This window comes from Oncorhynchus keta, chromosome 13 (genome assembly GCF_023373465.1).
Source record: "Oncorhynchus keta strain PuntledgeMale-10-30-2019 chromosome 13, Oket_V2, whole genome shotgun sequence".
NCBI lineage: Eukaryota > Metazoa > Chordata > Actinopteri > Salmoniformes > Salmonidae > Oncorhynchus > Oncorhynchus keta.
In genome coordinates this window covers 44,545,783-44,562,886 of record NC_068433.1, presented here as the reverse complement: position 1 = coordinate 44,562,886, position 17,104 = coordinate 44,545,783, and the positions used below count along the sequence as shown (strand labels likewise).

General features: G+C 42.4%; 1 protein-coding gene and 1 long non-coding RNA gene across 7 annotated transcripts in view; one reads left to right on the top strand and one right to left on the bottom strand.

The window, feature by feature from the left end:
• The first annotated feature begins 7,920 nt into the window (after nt 1-7,920).
• Nucleotides 7,921-9,055, top strand: LOC127906899 (uncharacterized). The gene is made up of 2 exons (XR_008063061.1): nt 7,921-8,722; nt 8,792-9,055. It is a non-coding gene; the product is annotated as an uncharacterized LOC127906899 (long non-coding RNA).
• Nucleotides 9,056-10,738: 1,683 nt separating this feature from the next.
• The window catches only part of fbxo18 (F-box DNA helicase 1), a 28,125-nt gene continuing 21,759 nt past the window's right edge, over nt 10,739-17,104 (bottom strand). For 2 of the 6 annotated variants that reach the window (XM_052460264.1, XM_052460265.1), the window contains exon 22: nt 14,586-15,428. In XM_052460264.1, the coding sequence (XP_052316224.1) occupies nt 15,261-15,428 (168 nt within the window). In that variant the 3' untranslated portion in view covers nt 14,586-15,260. Of the gene's footprint in view, nt 11,654-12,335; nt 12,469-12,626; nt 12,753-14,585; nt 15,429-17,104 lie in introns of those variants that run through there. The other 4 variants (XM_052460268.1, XM_052460266.1, XM_052460269.1 and 1 more) reach the window with 4 other exon arrangements.

Here is a 17,104-nt window from a genome sequence, read left to right as displayed (position 1 = left end):
CATACTGTAAGTATTCAGACCCTTTACTCAGTACTTTGTTGAAGCACCTTTGGCGGTGATTACAGCCTCGAGTCTTCTTGGGTATGACGCTACAAGCTTGGCACAACTGTATTTGGGGAGATTCTCCCATTCTTCTCTGGAGATCCTCTCAACCTCTGCGTCGTTTCACAGTAGGGATGGTATTGGCCAGGTGATGAGCGGTACCTGGTTTCCTCCAGGTATTTAGGCCAAAGAGTTCAATCAATCTTGGTTTCATCAGACCAGAGAATCTTGTTTCCCATGGTCTGAGAGTCCTTTAGGTGCCTTTTGACAAACTCCAAGTAGGCTGTCATGTGCCTATACTGAGGAGTGGCTCCCGTCTGGCCACTCTACCATCAAGGCCTGATTGGTGGAGTGCTGCAGAGATGGTTGTCCTGGAATGTTCTCCCAATCTCCACAGAGGAACTCTGGAGCTCTTTCAGAGTGACCATTGGGTTCTTGGTCACCTGCCTGACCAAGGACCTTCTCTCCCGATTGCTCAGTTTGGCTGGGGGACCAGCTCTAGTAAGAGTCTTGGTGGTTCCAAACTTCTTCCATTTAAGAATGATGAGGGCCACTGTGTTCTTGGGGACCTTCAATGCTGCAGACATGTTTTGGTACCCTTCCCCAGATTTGTGCAGACACAATCCTGTCTCTGAGCTCTGCGGACAATTCCTTCGCCCTCATGGCTTGGTTTTTGCTCTGACATGCACTGTCAAATGTGGGACCTTATATAGACAGGTGTGTTCCTTTTACAAATCATGTCCAAACAATAGCCCTTATGCACATTCCATGATTGAACGTTCTAAACACACTTCCTAACAGTGTGGCAATTTCCGGTCAGTCTAGTTGTTATCGACAATATAACGTTACTACCACTATGTCGCAGTTTTTTACTAGGTGTCTTCAGGACTTGCCTCAAATTAATATTCATGATGTACATTGAATTGTTAAATCAGCCCCCGGGAGACTCCAGCTAGCAAGAATGAAAAGGGGTTCAAGATGTATATAGGAAGCTACATAAACAACTATGAAGGTGAGTACCAAGTCAGTGACAGATATAACGTTAGCTGTAGCTGTAACTAGCTAGTTAGCTAGCTAGCTAGTTACTTCATAAAATGATGTACACTCAATTGCTCCAAGATGGCATAGCAGTCAGACGTCTTTTGTCCTTGTCGTGTCCCGTATATAAAAAATATATATATAAAAATGTATGCAAGGAAAGTTGTAAATATATAAATATATATATATTTACAACTTTCCTTGCATACATTTTTATATATATTTTTTATTTTCCATAAACTCATCTTCAAAACACTCTCCTGCAACCCGCCTCACCAATTTAATTTAAATCTGTAATCCTCCATAGAAGCTAACCAGAAGCTAGATAGCTTCTTTACTGGCTAATCGTTAGTATTCAGCTATCCTTTAGCTCGAAAATCTATCGCCAGTTTTGTACGCCGCGGCTCGGACCGGAACATACCGGACCTATTTTTCTCTCCATGTCCCCGGATTTCAACCGCTAACTCTGGACATTTATACCTGGATCTCGCAGCTAGCTACCTGCTATCCGTGTGACTATCGGCTTACGTCAATTCCGGAGCAAACATCAATTATTCCGGAGCTAGCCAGCTGAAGAGTTCCATCAGTCACTCCTGGGCAACAATCACCTATCCGGACCCGTTTTACTGCCAACGCGGAGCCCCACCGGGCCTTCACAACTGGACTACCAACGTTATCTACCCGAGGGAGTTATCCGGCTGGCTCCTCCGTCGCGACGTTACCTGAATGCCCATCTGCGGTCCGCTAATCGTTAGCTGTCTTATCGGCTGCTATCTGAACAGACCTATCGGACAATTTATTTATATATTTTATTTTTCTTCTTGGGCCTCTAACTGTATCTATTGGGTTTTTTTTGCGAATTGGATTGATCCCCTCTACCACACGGAACCCCACTAATCCTACCGACGGAAACGCACAAGGTGGTTAAAAACAGATCTCCATCCTATGCTAGCTTGCTACCGATGGCCCGGCTAGCTGTCTGAATCGCCGTGACCCCTACCAACCTCACTACTCACTGGACTCTTTTGATCACTCTACTAAGCATGCCTCTCCTTAATGTCAATATACCTTTTCCATTGCTGTTCTGGTTAGTGTTTATTGGCTTATTTCACTGTAGAGCCTCTAGTCCTGCTCACTATACCTTATCCAACCTATTAGTTCCACCACCCACACATGCGATGACATCTCCTGGTTTCAATTATGTTTCTAGAGACAATATCTCTCTCATCATCACTCAATACCTAGAGTTACCTCCACTGTATTCACATCCTACCATACCTTTGTCTGTACATTATACCTTGAAGCTATTTTATCGCCCCCAGAAACCTTTTACTTTCTGTTCCAGACGTTTTAGACGACCAATTCTTATTGCTTTTAGCCGTACCCTTATTCTACTCCTCCTCTGTTCCTCTGGCGATGTAGAGGTGAATCCAGGCCCTGCAGTGCCTAGCTCCACTCCTATTCCCCAGGCGCTCTCTTTTAATGACTTCTGTAACCGTAATAGCCTTGGTTTCATGCATGTTAACATTAGAAGCCTCCTCCCTAAGTTTGTTTTATTCACTGCATTAGCACACTCTGCCAACCTGGATGTTCTAACTGTGTCTGAATCCTGGCTTAGGAAGACCACCAAAAATTCTGAAATGTTCATCCCAAACTACAACATTTTCAGACAAGATAGAACTGCCAAAGGGGGCGGTGTTGCAATCTTCTGCAAAGATAGCCTGCAGAGTTCTGTCCTACTATCCAGGTCTGTACCCAAACAATTTGAACTTCTACTTTTAAAAATCCACCTCTCTAAAAACAAGTCTCTCACTGTTGCCGCCTGCTATAGACCACCCTCTGCCCCCAGCTGTGCTCTGGACACCATATGTGAACTGATTGCCCCCCATCTATCTTCAGAGCTCGTGCTGCTAGGCGACCTAAACTGGAACATGCTTAACACCCCAGCCATCCTACAATCTAAGCTTGATGCCCTCAATCTCACACAAATGATCAATGAACCTACCAGGTACCTCCCCAAAGCCTTAAACATGGGCACCCTCATAGATATCATCCTAACCAACTTGCCCTCTAAATACACCTCTGCTGTCTTCAACCAAGATCTCAGCTATCACTGCCTCATTGCCTGCATCCGTAATGGGTCAGCGGTCAAACGACCTCCACTCATCACTGTCAAACGCTCCCTGAAACACTTCAGCGAGCAGGCCTTTCTAATCGACCTGGCCGGGGTTTCCTGGAAGGATATTGATTTCATCCCGTCAGTAGAGGATGCCTGTTTTTTTGTTTTTTTAAATGCCTTCCTAACCATCTTAAATAAGCATGTCCCATTCAAGAAATTTAGAACCAGGAACAGATATAGCCCTTGGTTCTCCCCAGACCTGACTGCCCTTAACCAACACAAACATCCTATGGCGTTCTGCATTAGCATCGAACAGCCCCCGTGATATGCAGCTGTTCAGGGAAGCTAAAAACCATTGTACACAGGCAGTTAGAAAAGCCAAAGGCTAGCTTTTTCAAGCAGACATTTGCTTCCTGCAACACTAACTCAAAAGTTCTGGGACACTGTAAAGTCCATGGAGAATAAGAACACCTCCTCCCAGCTACCCACTGCACTGAAGATAGGAAACACTGTCACCACTGATAAATCCACTATAATTGAGAATTTCAATAAGCATTTTTCTACGGCTGGCCATGCTTTCCACCTGGCTACTCCTACCTTCTCCCAAATCCAGTTAGCTGATGTTCTGAAAGAGCTGCAAAAGCTGGTCCCCTACAAATCAGCCGGGCTAGACAATCTGGACCCTTTCTTTCTAAAATTATCTGCCGAAATTGTTGCCACCCCTATTACTAGCCTGTTCAACCTCTCTTTCGTGTCATCTGAGATTCCCAAAGATTGGAAAGCAGTTGCGGTCATCCCCCTCTTCAAAGGGGAGGGACACTCTTGCCCCAAACTGCTACAGACCTATATCTATCCTACCCTGCCTCTCTAAGGTCTTCGAAAGCCAAGTCAACAAACAGATTACCGACCATTTTGAATCTCACCATACCTTCTCTGCTATGCAATCTGGTTTCAGAGCTGGTCATGGGTGCACCTCAGCCACACTCAAGGTCCTAAACGATATCTTAACCGCCATCGATAAGAAACATTACTGTGCAGCCGTATCCATTCATCTGGCCAAGGCTTTCGACTCTGTCAATCACCACATCCTCATCGGCAGACTCGACAGCCTTGGTTTCTCAAATGATTGCCTCGACTGGTTCACCAACTACTATCTGATAGAGTTCAGTGTGTCAAATCGGAGGGTCTGCTGTCCGGACCTCTGGCAGTCTCTATGGGGGCGCCACAGGGTTCAATTCTTGGACCGACTCTATTCATTCTTGTTTCTCACTTCAGTCTTTCATCACACTTATCTTCACAGATGGTGTTAAAGCACGCCGTACCAGTGATAGTGGTCCAAAGCCACTGCTCCTGTGTTGCAGGAAGTGCTCTGTGCAATCATCTGGTGGCCCTTCTATTCTGTGTTTACTCGATTTCTTTCCCGCACCCGTTACTCATTGCCTAATTAAAGCCAATACAAGCTCCGCACAAACTGATATTCACTACAACACAAATGATTGATACATGTCGTAGATAAACAAATTATTATTTTGCTGCTAGCAAATAAACACATGTACATTTACACTGGCTTGGCCCATGCTCTGGACCGGATCAGAGACGGCACAGTCCATAGGCAGCGCACCTTGTTATTCAACCCCCTCAGTCGGAGCAGGAGGTTTCAGTCTTCTTTCCCAAACACCAGGTCTCCTTTGAATGTGCCAGTTCCACGTGAAGACAGTAAGAACAACATATATTTTTAGGTATTGTCCCCCCCCCCCCAATTTTTCCCTCAACAAAGTCACTTTCGACGAAATGTGTACTACACATCTTTGTGTGTTTGGTGACAGCAAAGTTGTCACGACGTACTGCCACCAACCACTTTTTTTCTGAGCTCTACATCGACCGGGAAACGATGGAAGCTCACAATACCATTACATTTGGAAGGAACTGAACACAGAGGCACTGAACAATGTTCATTAGCACCTCCTTCGCGGAGCTGTAATTTAAACGTAGTCATTGCGAACTATTTGTCAGAAATGCATCGACGATAGCTAGTAAGCTAATGATAAAAACAATAGCAGAACTCGCTCCGGAAGTCATCAACCCGATCGGAAGTAAATTAGTACGTTGGAGGCGGTATAATGCATAGAGCCAATTGAATGTACCACAGGTGGACTCCAATCAAGTTGTAAAAGGATGATCAATGGAAACAGGATGCACCGGAGGTCAATTTCAAGTCTCATAGCAAATGGTCTGAATACTTATGTAAATAAGGTATTTTTTTTATTTTATTTTTTAGAAATTTGCAAAAATGTCTAAACCTGTATTCACTTTGTCATTATTAGGTATTAGGTGTAGATTGAGGGGGGAAATGATTTAATCCATTTTAGAATAAGGCTGTAACCTAAATTAAAAAATGTGGAAAAAGTGAAGTGAATGCACTGTATAAGCTTGGGTTACTATACATATCTAAGACTTGTTCGAAAGACCATAGTAACCCAACTAAAAATTTCTATCCTAGATTATGGTGACATCTATCAAAACACAACCAAGACCTTACTTCGTGAATTAAATGTAATTTATAACTATCCTTGCAGATTCATTCTTTAATGTTATTATAAGACACATCATTGCACAATGTGTGAATCGTTAAATTGTCTGTCACCCCCAAACAGAAGACAACTGCATTGGTACCAAATTATTTTGAAATGTATTAAATTAAATTTCCTTGTATATATAGTTCCAGCCCAAAATTTGGAAACACCTATTCATTCTGTGGTTTCTTTATTTTTACTATTTTCTTCTTTGTAGAATAATAGTGAAGACATCAAAACTATGAAATAACACATATGGAAAAAGTGTTAAACAAATCAAAATATATTTTATATTTAAGATTCTGCAAAGTAGCCACCCTTTGCCTTGATGACAGCTTTGCACACTTGGCATTATCTCAACCAGCTTCATGAGGTAGTCATCTGGAATGCATTTCAATTAACAGGTGTGCCCTGTTAAGTTATTTTATAGAATTTATTTCCTTCTAAATCCATTTCAGCCAATCAGTTGTGTTGTGACAAGGTAGAGTTGGTATACAGAAGTTAGCCCTATTTGGTAAAAGACCAAGTCCATATTATGGCATGAACAGCTCAAATAAACAAAGAGAAACGACAGTCCATTACTTCAAGACATGAAGGTCAGTCAATTTGGAAAATTTCAAGAACTTTGAAAGTTTCAAGTGCAGTCACAAAAACCATCAAGCGCTATGATGAAACTGGCTATCATGAGGGCCGCCACAGTAAAAGGAAGACCCAGAGTTACCTCTGCTGCAGAGGATAAATTCATCAGAATAACTGCACCTCAGATTGCAGCCCAAATAAATGCTTCACAGAGTTCAAGTAACAGACATGTCTAACATTAACTGTTCAGAGGAGACTGCGTGAATCAGGCCTTCATGGTTGAATTGCTGCAAAGAAAACACTACTAAAGTACACCAATAAGAAGAGACTTGCTTGGGCCAAGAAACACAAGCAATGGACATTAGACCGGTGGAAATCTGTCCTTTGGACTGATGAGTCCAAATGTGAGATTTTTGGTTCCAACCGCCATGTCTTTGTGAGACGCAGAGTAGGTGAATGGATTATCTCCACCTGTGTGGTTCCCACTGTGAAGCATGGAGGAGGTGGTGTGATGTGTGGGGGTGCTTTGTTGGTGACACTCAGTGATTTATTTTGAAGGCACACTTAACCAGCATGGCTACAACAGCATTCTGCAGCGTTACACCATCCCATCTGGTTTGCGCTTAGTGGGACTATCATTTGTTTCTCAACAGGATAATGACCAAAACACACCTCCAGGCTGTGTAAGGGCTATTTGACCAAGAAGGAGAGTGATGGAGTGCTGCATCAAACGACCTGGCCTCCACAATCACCCGACCTCAATCCAATTGAGATGGTTTGAGATGAGTTGGACCACAGAGTGAAACAAAAGCAGCCAACAAGTGGTCAGCATATGTGGGAACTCCTTCAAGACTGTTGGAAAAGCATTCCAGGTGAAGCTGGTTGAGAGAATGCCAAGCGTGTGCAAAGCTGTCAAAGCAAAAATAAAATATATTTTCATTTATTTAACACTTTTTTGGTTATTACACAATTCCATGTGTTATTTCATAGTTGCCTTCACTATTATTCTATTATATGTATGTATGTATGTATGTATGTATGTATGTATGTATGTATATGTATATACATATATATACATATATATACATACATATATATACATATACATACATACATACATACATACATACATATATATATATATATATATATACATATATATATATACATATATATATATATATATATATATACATACATATACATATATATACATATATATATACACATATATATAATATATATATATTATATATATATTATATATATGTATATATATATATATTGTATGTATGTATGTATGTATGTATGTATGTATGTATGTATGTATGTATGTATGTATGTATGTATGTATGTATGTATACATACATACATACATACATATAATATATATACATACATACATACATACATATAATATATATATATACATACATACATACATACAATATATATATATATACATATTCAGCATGATATGTATATATATTATATATATACATACATACATACATACACATACATACACATATATATATATATATACACACACACACACACACACACACACACACACACACACACACACACACACACACACACACACACACATACATACATACATACATACATACATATACACACCTTTACATTTAAAAAAAATGTTTTCCTTTATTACCCTCCAACCCTATCACCCCCTCCCCAATTGGAGCAAAATAGTCAACAACAACGCTTAGGTGTGTTTTTACAGCTTATACAAACTACATTTTATTTTACAATAGTTCTATTTTGTTTGTTTTTACTCCTGTCCGTCCTCAACTTCTCCCATCTATTTCTGATGTCCATACGGTTTGATTTCTATTAGCCATGTCTTTCTAACTATGCTCTTTCACATAAGTTCTTAAACTATATACGTTTTATGGGCACAGTATGTTTAACATTAGTTCTCGTGTTATTATTAAAGAAAAACCCTTGAATGAATAGGTTTGTCCAAACTTTTGACTGGTACTTTCTATTAAAGGAACACCTAATTTTACAAGACTCATATTACACCTTTAGACAACAGCAGAAATAAACATGAGGTTGGAGTATCTTTCAGATACAAAGGCCCAACTGACTGGAATAATTTACCTATTGAAATCAGGGTATTCAAATTACACATTGAAGAATTAAGAAAGACCTTTTTCAAATGTTAAGAACAAACTGTTTTTAACTAATCGAAACATCACCACGTGAAGATAATTGCATGTTTTTATTTGTATTGTTATGTAAGTTATATACATGTTTTTATTTGTGTTGCTATGTAAGTTATATACATGTTTTTATTTGTATTGCTATGTAAGTTATATACATGTTTTATTATTATTGTTATGTAAGTTATATACATGTTTTTATTTGTATTGCTATGTAAGTTATATACATGTTTTATTATTATTGTTAGACAGTAGCTGCTGTATTATTATAGTTGTTAAGTTGAGTTTTTTCATTTGGACACTTGAAAACGAGATGGTTCCACTCAAGATATTTCATCGTGCAAAATGTTGAATAAATACATTGGTAGTTACATCCATGTACGTGCGTGCAAATGTATGAGAAAATGACAGTTTGGGCTATATTTGTGTGCAGTGCTAAGAGGTTGAAATTGTACAAAATCGGGAAGATTGCACCTTTCCCTAATAAACATGAAGTGGTGCCAGTGGCGTCCTACTTGTTTCTGCGGTGTATTCTTGCACACATATGATCACACTGGAACATACCAGACAACCTTGATTTCCTGTCATGAGTAGGAATGTGTGTGATGATCTATATAAGCTTGTGTGAGTCAGAATTCCCCGGACAGCCATCTTCCAGACGGGTTTCTGTCTAAATATTAACTGTTCATTAGATCGATGGTACTTTGTTTCACTGGTCTGACAGATTCACCCTAGAGTAGTCAGGTTCTGACGTTAAGGACATACACATATAATGCAACAATTTCAAAGATTTGACTGAGTTACAGTTCATATAAGGAAATCAGTCAATTGAAATAAATTCATGAGGCCCTAATCTATGGATTTCACATGACTGAGGAATACAGATCTGCATCTGTTGTTCACAGATACCTTTTAAAATAAAGGTAGGAGCGTGGATCAGAAAACCAGTCAGTATCTGCTGTGACCAACATTTGCCTCATGCAGCGCAAAACATCTCCTTCACATAGAGTTGATCAGGCTGTTGATTGTGGCCTGTGGAATGTTGTCCCACTCCTCTTCAATGACTGCGAAGTTGCTGGATATTGTCTGGGAACTGAAACATGCTGTCGTATGTGTTGATCCAGAGCATCCCAAACATGCTCAATGGGTGACATGTCTGTTGAGTATGCAGGCCATGGAAGAACTGGGACATTTTCAGCTTTCAGGAATTGTGTACAGATCCTTGCGACATGGGGCCGTGCGTTATCATGCTGAAACATAAGGTTGGATGAATGGCAGGACAATGGGCCTCAGGATCTGGTCACGGTATCTCTGTGCATTCAAATTGCCATTGATAAATTAAATTGTGTTTGTTGTCCATGGCTTATGCCTGCCCATACCATAACTCCACCACCACCATGGGTCACACTCTGTTCACAATGTTGACATGAGCAAACCACTCGCCCCCATCTGCCTGGTACAGTTGAAACAGGGATTCATCCGTGAAGAGCATACTTCTCCAGCATGCCAGTGGCCATCGAAGGTGAGCATTTTCACACTGCAGTCAGTTACAACGCCAAACTGCAGTCAGGTCAAGACCCTGTTGAAGACGACGAGCATGCAGATGAGCTTCCCTGAGAAGGTTTCTGACAGTTTGTGCAGAAATTCTTCAGTTGTGCAAACCCAGTTTCATCAGCTATCCGGGTGTCTGGTCTCAGACGACCCCGCAGGTGAAGAAGCCAGATGTGGAGATCCTGGGCTGGCGTGGTTACACTTGGTCTGTGGTTGTGAGGCCGGTTGGACATACTGCCATCTTCTCTAAAACGACATTGGAGGTTGCTTATGGCAGATAAATTAACATTACATTTTGTCAACAGCTCTGGTGGACATTCATCCAGTCAGCAAGCCAATTGAACGCTCCCTCAAAACTTGAGACATCTGTGGCATCTTGTTGTTAAGAAACTGTACATTTTAGAGTAGCCTTTTATTGTCCCTAGCACAAGGTGCACCTGTGTAATGATCATGCTGTTTAATCAGCTTCTTGATATGCCATACTTGTCAGGTGGATGGATCATCTTAGTAGAAGAGAGGATCATCTTGCTCACAACAGGGGTGTATACAAATGTGTGCAAAACAATTTATATTTTATTTCAGCTCATGAAATATGGGACCAACACTTTACATGATGCTTTTATATTTTTGTTCAGTGTAGAAGGAAAAACCCTCCCATATCCAGGACATTCCTAAATTCATAGAATCTGGATTTGAGGCAGAGACGGTATACTTTTTCCCAGGACCAAATGTAAACAAAAGACACGACCAAACAGCTGTTCTTGGTAAACACCTTCTCTCCAACTCTTTAAAACACAGTTGTGAGTGTCTGTAAGGATGCAGCTGTGCATGGAGAGACAGACTGTGTTCGAGAGCATCAAAACGTCTGCAGGCGACTGATCTACAAATCCCCTTGCATCATAAATAACAAATCATTATTATGTATAGATCTGTTACTCAGTCAATTTACCCATGACACATTGCGGTTTTGATCCTCTCGAAACACGGCCACCTGCCTCATCCCAAAAGGCACCCTATTCCTTATATGGCAGTTTGTTGGCGGGTGTGAAGTCATCTTATTCCATCCAAACACTAATACACTTTAAATTGCATTCCAAACTAACCACAAATACTTTTTTTACCGTTGCCATTAGAGTACTGGCAACTGTGTCTTTATGGAAACAATGGACATGACTTATGATGATGCTTATGTTGTTAACCTCAAAGTACTCAAGCTGATAAAACATCTGCTTCTTTGTGCACTCTGACCGACTGACTAGCTATTACAGTTGGCTCACAGGTCTGACTGGTTAGCTGTTGGTGGAATGTGGGACATTCTTTTAGAACTCCTGCACCCACACCTGTCTGAAACTATCAGGTCTGGTTGAGAGACATTGCAAATCAGAATGTGGTATGGTGGTAGGGAGGAGGAAGTGGGGCCTTACGTATTAGAGTGGCAGCTTGCACATGGCGAGGGGCCAGACGGGCATGATGTGGTTATGACACTCCCGCACGGAGCAGCATGGGGGCTGTCCCTCGGTCAGCAGGGCGCTGGTCAACTCTGTCCTCAGGAAGTACTCCTGGGGAACAACAGGAAGTTAAAGGGTTAACCATGGGAGGAGTTAGCCTGATCCCGTATTCACAATGAGTCTCAGAGCAGGAGTGCTGATCAAGGATCAGTTATATGGACAGGTGGCCCTGGCCCTACATCAGCACTCCTGCTCTGAGAAGCTTTTTGAGCCTTGGTCCCATACTGTAGTGCTTCCTACTCTCCAATCACTCAAGCCATACACACAGAGGGTTGGCTAACAACACAGACAAGACCACCAGGCTATGGGAGGCGGCTTTCACACAACACAAATTCAATTGGAACACATTCACTTGCACAGTTACGTGCAATGAGGCTTTCTCAGAATTACATTACCACAACATCCTGCTTCAATGAACAGCCTGTACATTTCTCTGAGAAGGTGCTTGAGAAATAACAGACATAAAAGACAGAAAGAAAGACTGGGAATAGGAGAGTTAAGTAGAGCGAAGGAGTGTTAGAGAAGTGATGGAGAGGATCATGGGGGGTAGTGGGGGTGGAGTAGAAGAATAGAGAGAGAGAAGTGAAGAGGGATGAGTGTAGTGGAGGGGGTCAGTGCCAGAGGAGGTTGCTGAGGGGAAGACGACTCATAATAATGGCCTGAATGGAATCAAACATGGTTTCCATGTGTTTAATACCATTCCAGCCATTATTATGAGCCGTCGTCCACTCACCAGCCTCCAGTGATCAGTGCTCTCACCCCAGCCAGTGTGAGGATGTTGGTGATGTTCTTGGTGATGACCAGAGAGCTCTTGGCCCGAGTCACCGCCACATACAGCAGGTTCCACTCATCGTCTGGGACGTCACCTAGAGGACGAGGGAGAAAACAGTGGAGTCAGCCACTAACATACATTAACCAATGTTCTGATTTGGCGTAGACCGTAGACCAATGCAAACAGTCATTGGCCTTAGATAAGAGTTGGTATTTGGATATGGTTTTCTAATGATTGCACACACACACACACCTCCTGAGCAGCTGGAAAGTCTAGGTAAGTTGTGGGCGGCACAGGGGACCTTAGCAAAGTCATCAGTGATCACCACCGTGTCAAACCCCAGACCCTTTGACTTATGGACTGTCCCCAGGATAAAATCTAAGAAATAAAAGAGAGACAGCAGGGGAAGGTTGATATGAATGAGAAAGATCAGACTCTAATACAAATACAGCAATTCATAACTCTGTGTCTGTACAGTGGTGAGTGTGTGTGCGTGTGTGTCTATGTGTGTGCAGTATGTACCTGTGTGCATGTGTGTCTGTACAGTGTGTGTGTGTACAGTATGTAACTGTGTGTGTACTTGTACACACAGCCTGTGGATGGACAGACACGCACATTAAAGGGCAGGTTGCACTATATACTTCCACAAATCTAACAAAGTAGATTGATGATATTCCACCTAAAAACAGTCTTTATGCAAAAACGTAATAAAAAATACATATTTTCTCCATTTGAATTACATTGATTAAAAACCCATACCAAAAATATTGCATCTTTGATGTCACGAATAGAACAGCCTGGTGGTGGTGAAATACAACCGCTGTTTACCGGCATGCAGTTTTGGTCAAAATGCGAGAAGATGGGAAGAAACCGGCTCGTGAGGTTAAGGCGGGCAGACTGGGCCAGGGGAACACCTGGTGCTTCAGTCATATGCGGGGCTCTATTTCCCCCTAAACAATTGCGATGCCTACCAACAGTGGAAGAGTGATTTTTTTAAATTATGAAACTAGCCAACTAAGTGCACCGGGCCATGCAAAACAAACTGGCCCACTTGTATTGGGACTTTATTTGAAGGATGAAACAAATCAGAATGTTGAATAGCAACCTAATTCTGCAATCTTCCCTTTACAACAAACTGATCTAATCAGAACCAAATAAACAAATAAGAGCATAGTCGTCATGGAACACCATGGATATTTTACCGGCATGTTTACACAATTCAGAAAATCTACTTTAGACCTAGAAATATGAAGTAGGTGGACAAAGTAAACAACATAGTGGGTCACTTTCAGTGACAACTAAGAGCGATAAAGCGTGAGGATAAACTCCTTTGTTTTGGTCCCATACCTACCCGCTCTAAGAGCAACAATTGAACCCATGTGAAGATGTTGTGTGAAGGTGTGAGAGCTTGCCGAGTTAACCTTCAAAAGGCCCAGTGCAGCCGTTCTTATATATAATTTCTGGGTAACAATTAAGTTCTTTACTGTCAGTTTTACATTAAAATGGTCACAAAGAAACATACCTTTTAAGCAAATAACTATTTTTCAAGCAGGAATGTTGCTGTCTGAGTTGGGATGGAAGGGCACCAAAGCGGTACATTAACCACAGAGTGGATCAATCCCCCGAGCGGAGTGGTCTAATGGGAGGGATATTTAATCTTAAAGTAGCTGTTATTAGCCGAGAGGTTTGGAACTCTGTTATTATATTTATGTACAGTTGTGGCAAAAAGTTGAGAATGACACAAATATTAATTTTCACAAAGTCTGCTGCCTCAGTTTGTATAATGGTAATTTGCATATACTCCAGAATGTTATGAGGAGTGATCAGATGAACTGAAGTTAATTGCAAAGTCCCTCTTTGCCATGCAAATATTTTAAAAAGGGGTTATGCAGTAGGTTGATAAGGATATCACCAAAGTATGTTGCATTGGACATTTCAAACAACATTCCCAGCTAATGAGAAAACATGGCATTTAATTTAGAGAATTAACAAGATTGGACTAGGCAACTTTAAGGATAATTTGAATGGGCGCCAATGGCAGATTGAGGAATTTTAAAATCTGTACCCCAGTATGATCCATGTTAACATAGAGGGCCAGGAAATAACAGACTTTAAAGAATTGCCACTTGTAAAAGTGTTAACTGTAAAATATCAGCTGTTGTACAATCTGATACAAACACAAGAAGAAAATGTAGACATGAAACATTGCGGTTTTGAACACAGACACAGGTCTCATCCCATATGGCAGTTTGCACTTTATATAGCATTCCAAATTAACCACAAAAACTTGTCTATACCGTTTCCATTAGAGTATTGGCAACTGTGTCTTCATGGAAACAATGGACATGACTTATGATGATGTTTATGTTGTTAACCTCAGTACTCAAACTGAAGACAAATTTTTCTTTTGTTATAATTTTAAAAGACATCACATATAAAACAGATTTTAAAAAGTAAAGTAGAAAATAACACGTATTTAAAGACAGGACTGAAGTTGTGCATTTTCTTTGCTGCAAAATATAACCACACTAAAAAGCAAGACATATCGATTTCACAATAATGCCATTCTGCCCCAAACATATCCAAATCAGCAAGGAACACACCTTTAGACTAACAGAGATCATGGGGGGCAGCTCTTGGCCAATCATCATCAAGGGTCCCACGTTGTCAGTGTCTCTAGGTGTTAGGAGATTGGCTGAGTAATAATTCTGTCCCATACTGTTACCTTCTGGTCCATAATTGGCTAGTTCAAATGCCTATTACGCAGACTGATTTTTCCCCCAAGACAACATCAGTGGAGAGGTCCATGTCTCATGTTGTGTGGGTGTGTTTTCAGAACAGTTCAAGCAGCATGTTGAGTTTGCGTGTGTACGTGAGCGTGTCCCCTCAGAAGAGAGCCATCAGCAAAGCGTAGTTGATGGGCAGGTTCAGGCGCTCCTCGGTCACTGGCAGGACCTTGAGCAGTTCTGGGGAGGCTAGGAGACTGGCCGTGGGGCCGACACGCTGCAACACACACGCCCCACACATAGGACCTCCATCGTCTGCACTATCCATCTACAACACACAGAGAGTCAAGTTAGTCACACACAATGTCACACCCTGATCTGGTTCACCGGTTTTTGTGATCGTCTCCCCCCTTCAGGTGTCGCCCATCTTCCCCAGTGTATTTACACCTGTGTTCTGTCGGTTGCCAGTTCATCTTGTTAAGTCTACCAGCATTTGTCATCTCAGCTCCTGCTTTTCCCCAATCTCTCTTTTTTCTCACCCTCCTGGTTTTGACCCTTGCTTGTCCTGTCTCTGAGCCCGGCTGGCTGACCACTTTGCCTGACCCTGAGCCTGCCGTCCTCTACCTTTGCCCCACTACTCTGCTAATCAAACCCCTGCATGCCTTAACATGTTGTTTGCCTGCCCTGTTGCTGTAATTAAAATTGTTACTTCAACACAGTCTGCATCTGGGTCTTACCTTCAAACCTGTACGAACTGGCACTGACACTGACTGAAGCAGCAGACCTGGGCCAGCTGCGCGACGCCATCTCCTCCCAAGGAGCCACCAGTGGGAGGCACGTGGAACTGCTTCGAGGCCTTATGGATGGGGTTCAAACGTTGCTTGAATGCCATGACCGGGCATTGGACATTTTACTGGAGCAATTCCGCGGGTTGTTTGGGAGGCAGCCTACCACGGTGGTAACCCCAAAGACCCTCAGTAACCCAGCTGCTAGCAGCGCCATCTCATCGGTCACTCCACCTTCTCTGGAGCCCCGATTACCTCCCCCGGGAACGCTTCAATGGAGAGCCGAGCACCTGTCAGACGTTTCTAGCTCAGTGTGCCCTCATTTTCAAACTTCAGCCCTCCTCCTTCCCCTCGGATCGCTCCAAGATAGCCTATTACGCTGATGCCTTGGAGGGCTCTTACCTGGGCTACTGCTGTATGGGAACAACAGCCGGCCATATGCGTTAGTCTGGAGGAGTTCACAGGAGAGGTGAAGAAGGTTTTTGAAGACCCATTCTCTGGGAGAGAAGCTGCGCAGGACTCCCGCAGTGTGGCAGACTATGTGGTGGATTTCCGAACGTTGGCAGCGGAGAGTGCTTGGAACTAGGAAGAACTGTTCAATATGTTCCTGCACGTCGTCTCGGAGGTGGTCAAGGACGAACTTGCAGCTCAGAAGTTACCTACGGATGTTGATTCCCTCATCATTTTGACCATACGAATCGATTGGCGACTATGGGAATGACCGAGGGAGAGGAAATTCAACTTCACTCGCACGTCCAGGGATTTCAATTTGCCTCTGAGTTATCCCGGAAGTCCCCGCCGATTCCGTTGCAGAAAGAACCTGAGGCTTCCCGACCTTCCCCGAAAGTCGCAGAGGACGGCTGAGTGACCGCTTCCCATCCTATGCAACTAGGTAGAGCTGGGGTATCGCCTGAGGAACGGCAATACAGGATCAACACGAATAATTGTCTATATTGCAAGACACTTGGTCATTTTGTGTCCTCATGTCCTTTAAAAAGACCAGGCACACTGGTAGGAGCGAGTACTCTGGTTGGCCATATAGATAACTTTCTTGCTTCCCTTGCTCACCACCTTGTTAATGCCATTCTGCTGTGGGGAAACCAGTCCTGGACCTCATTGAATCTGGGGCCAATGAAAGGTTTTTGGACGCTACCCTAGCTTCCGAGTTGAACATCCCCATTCAGCCCCTCAACATTCCCATGGATGTTAGAGCGCTGGT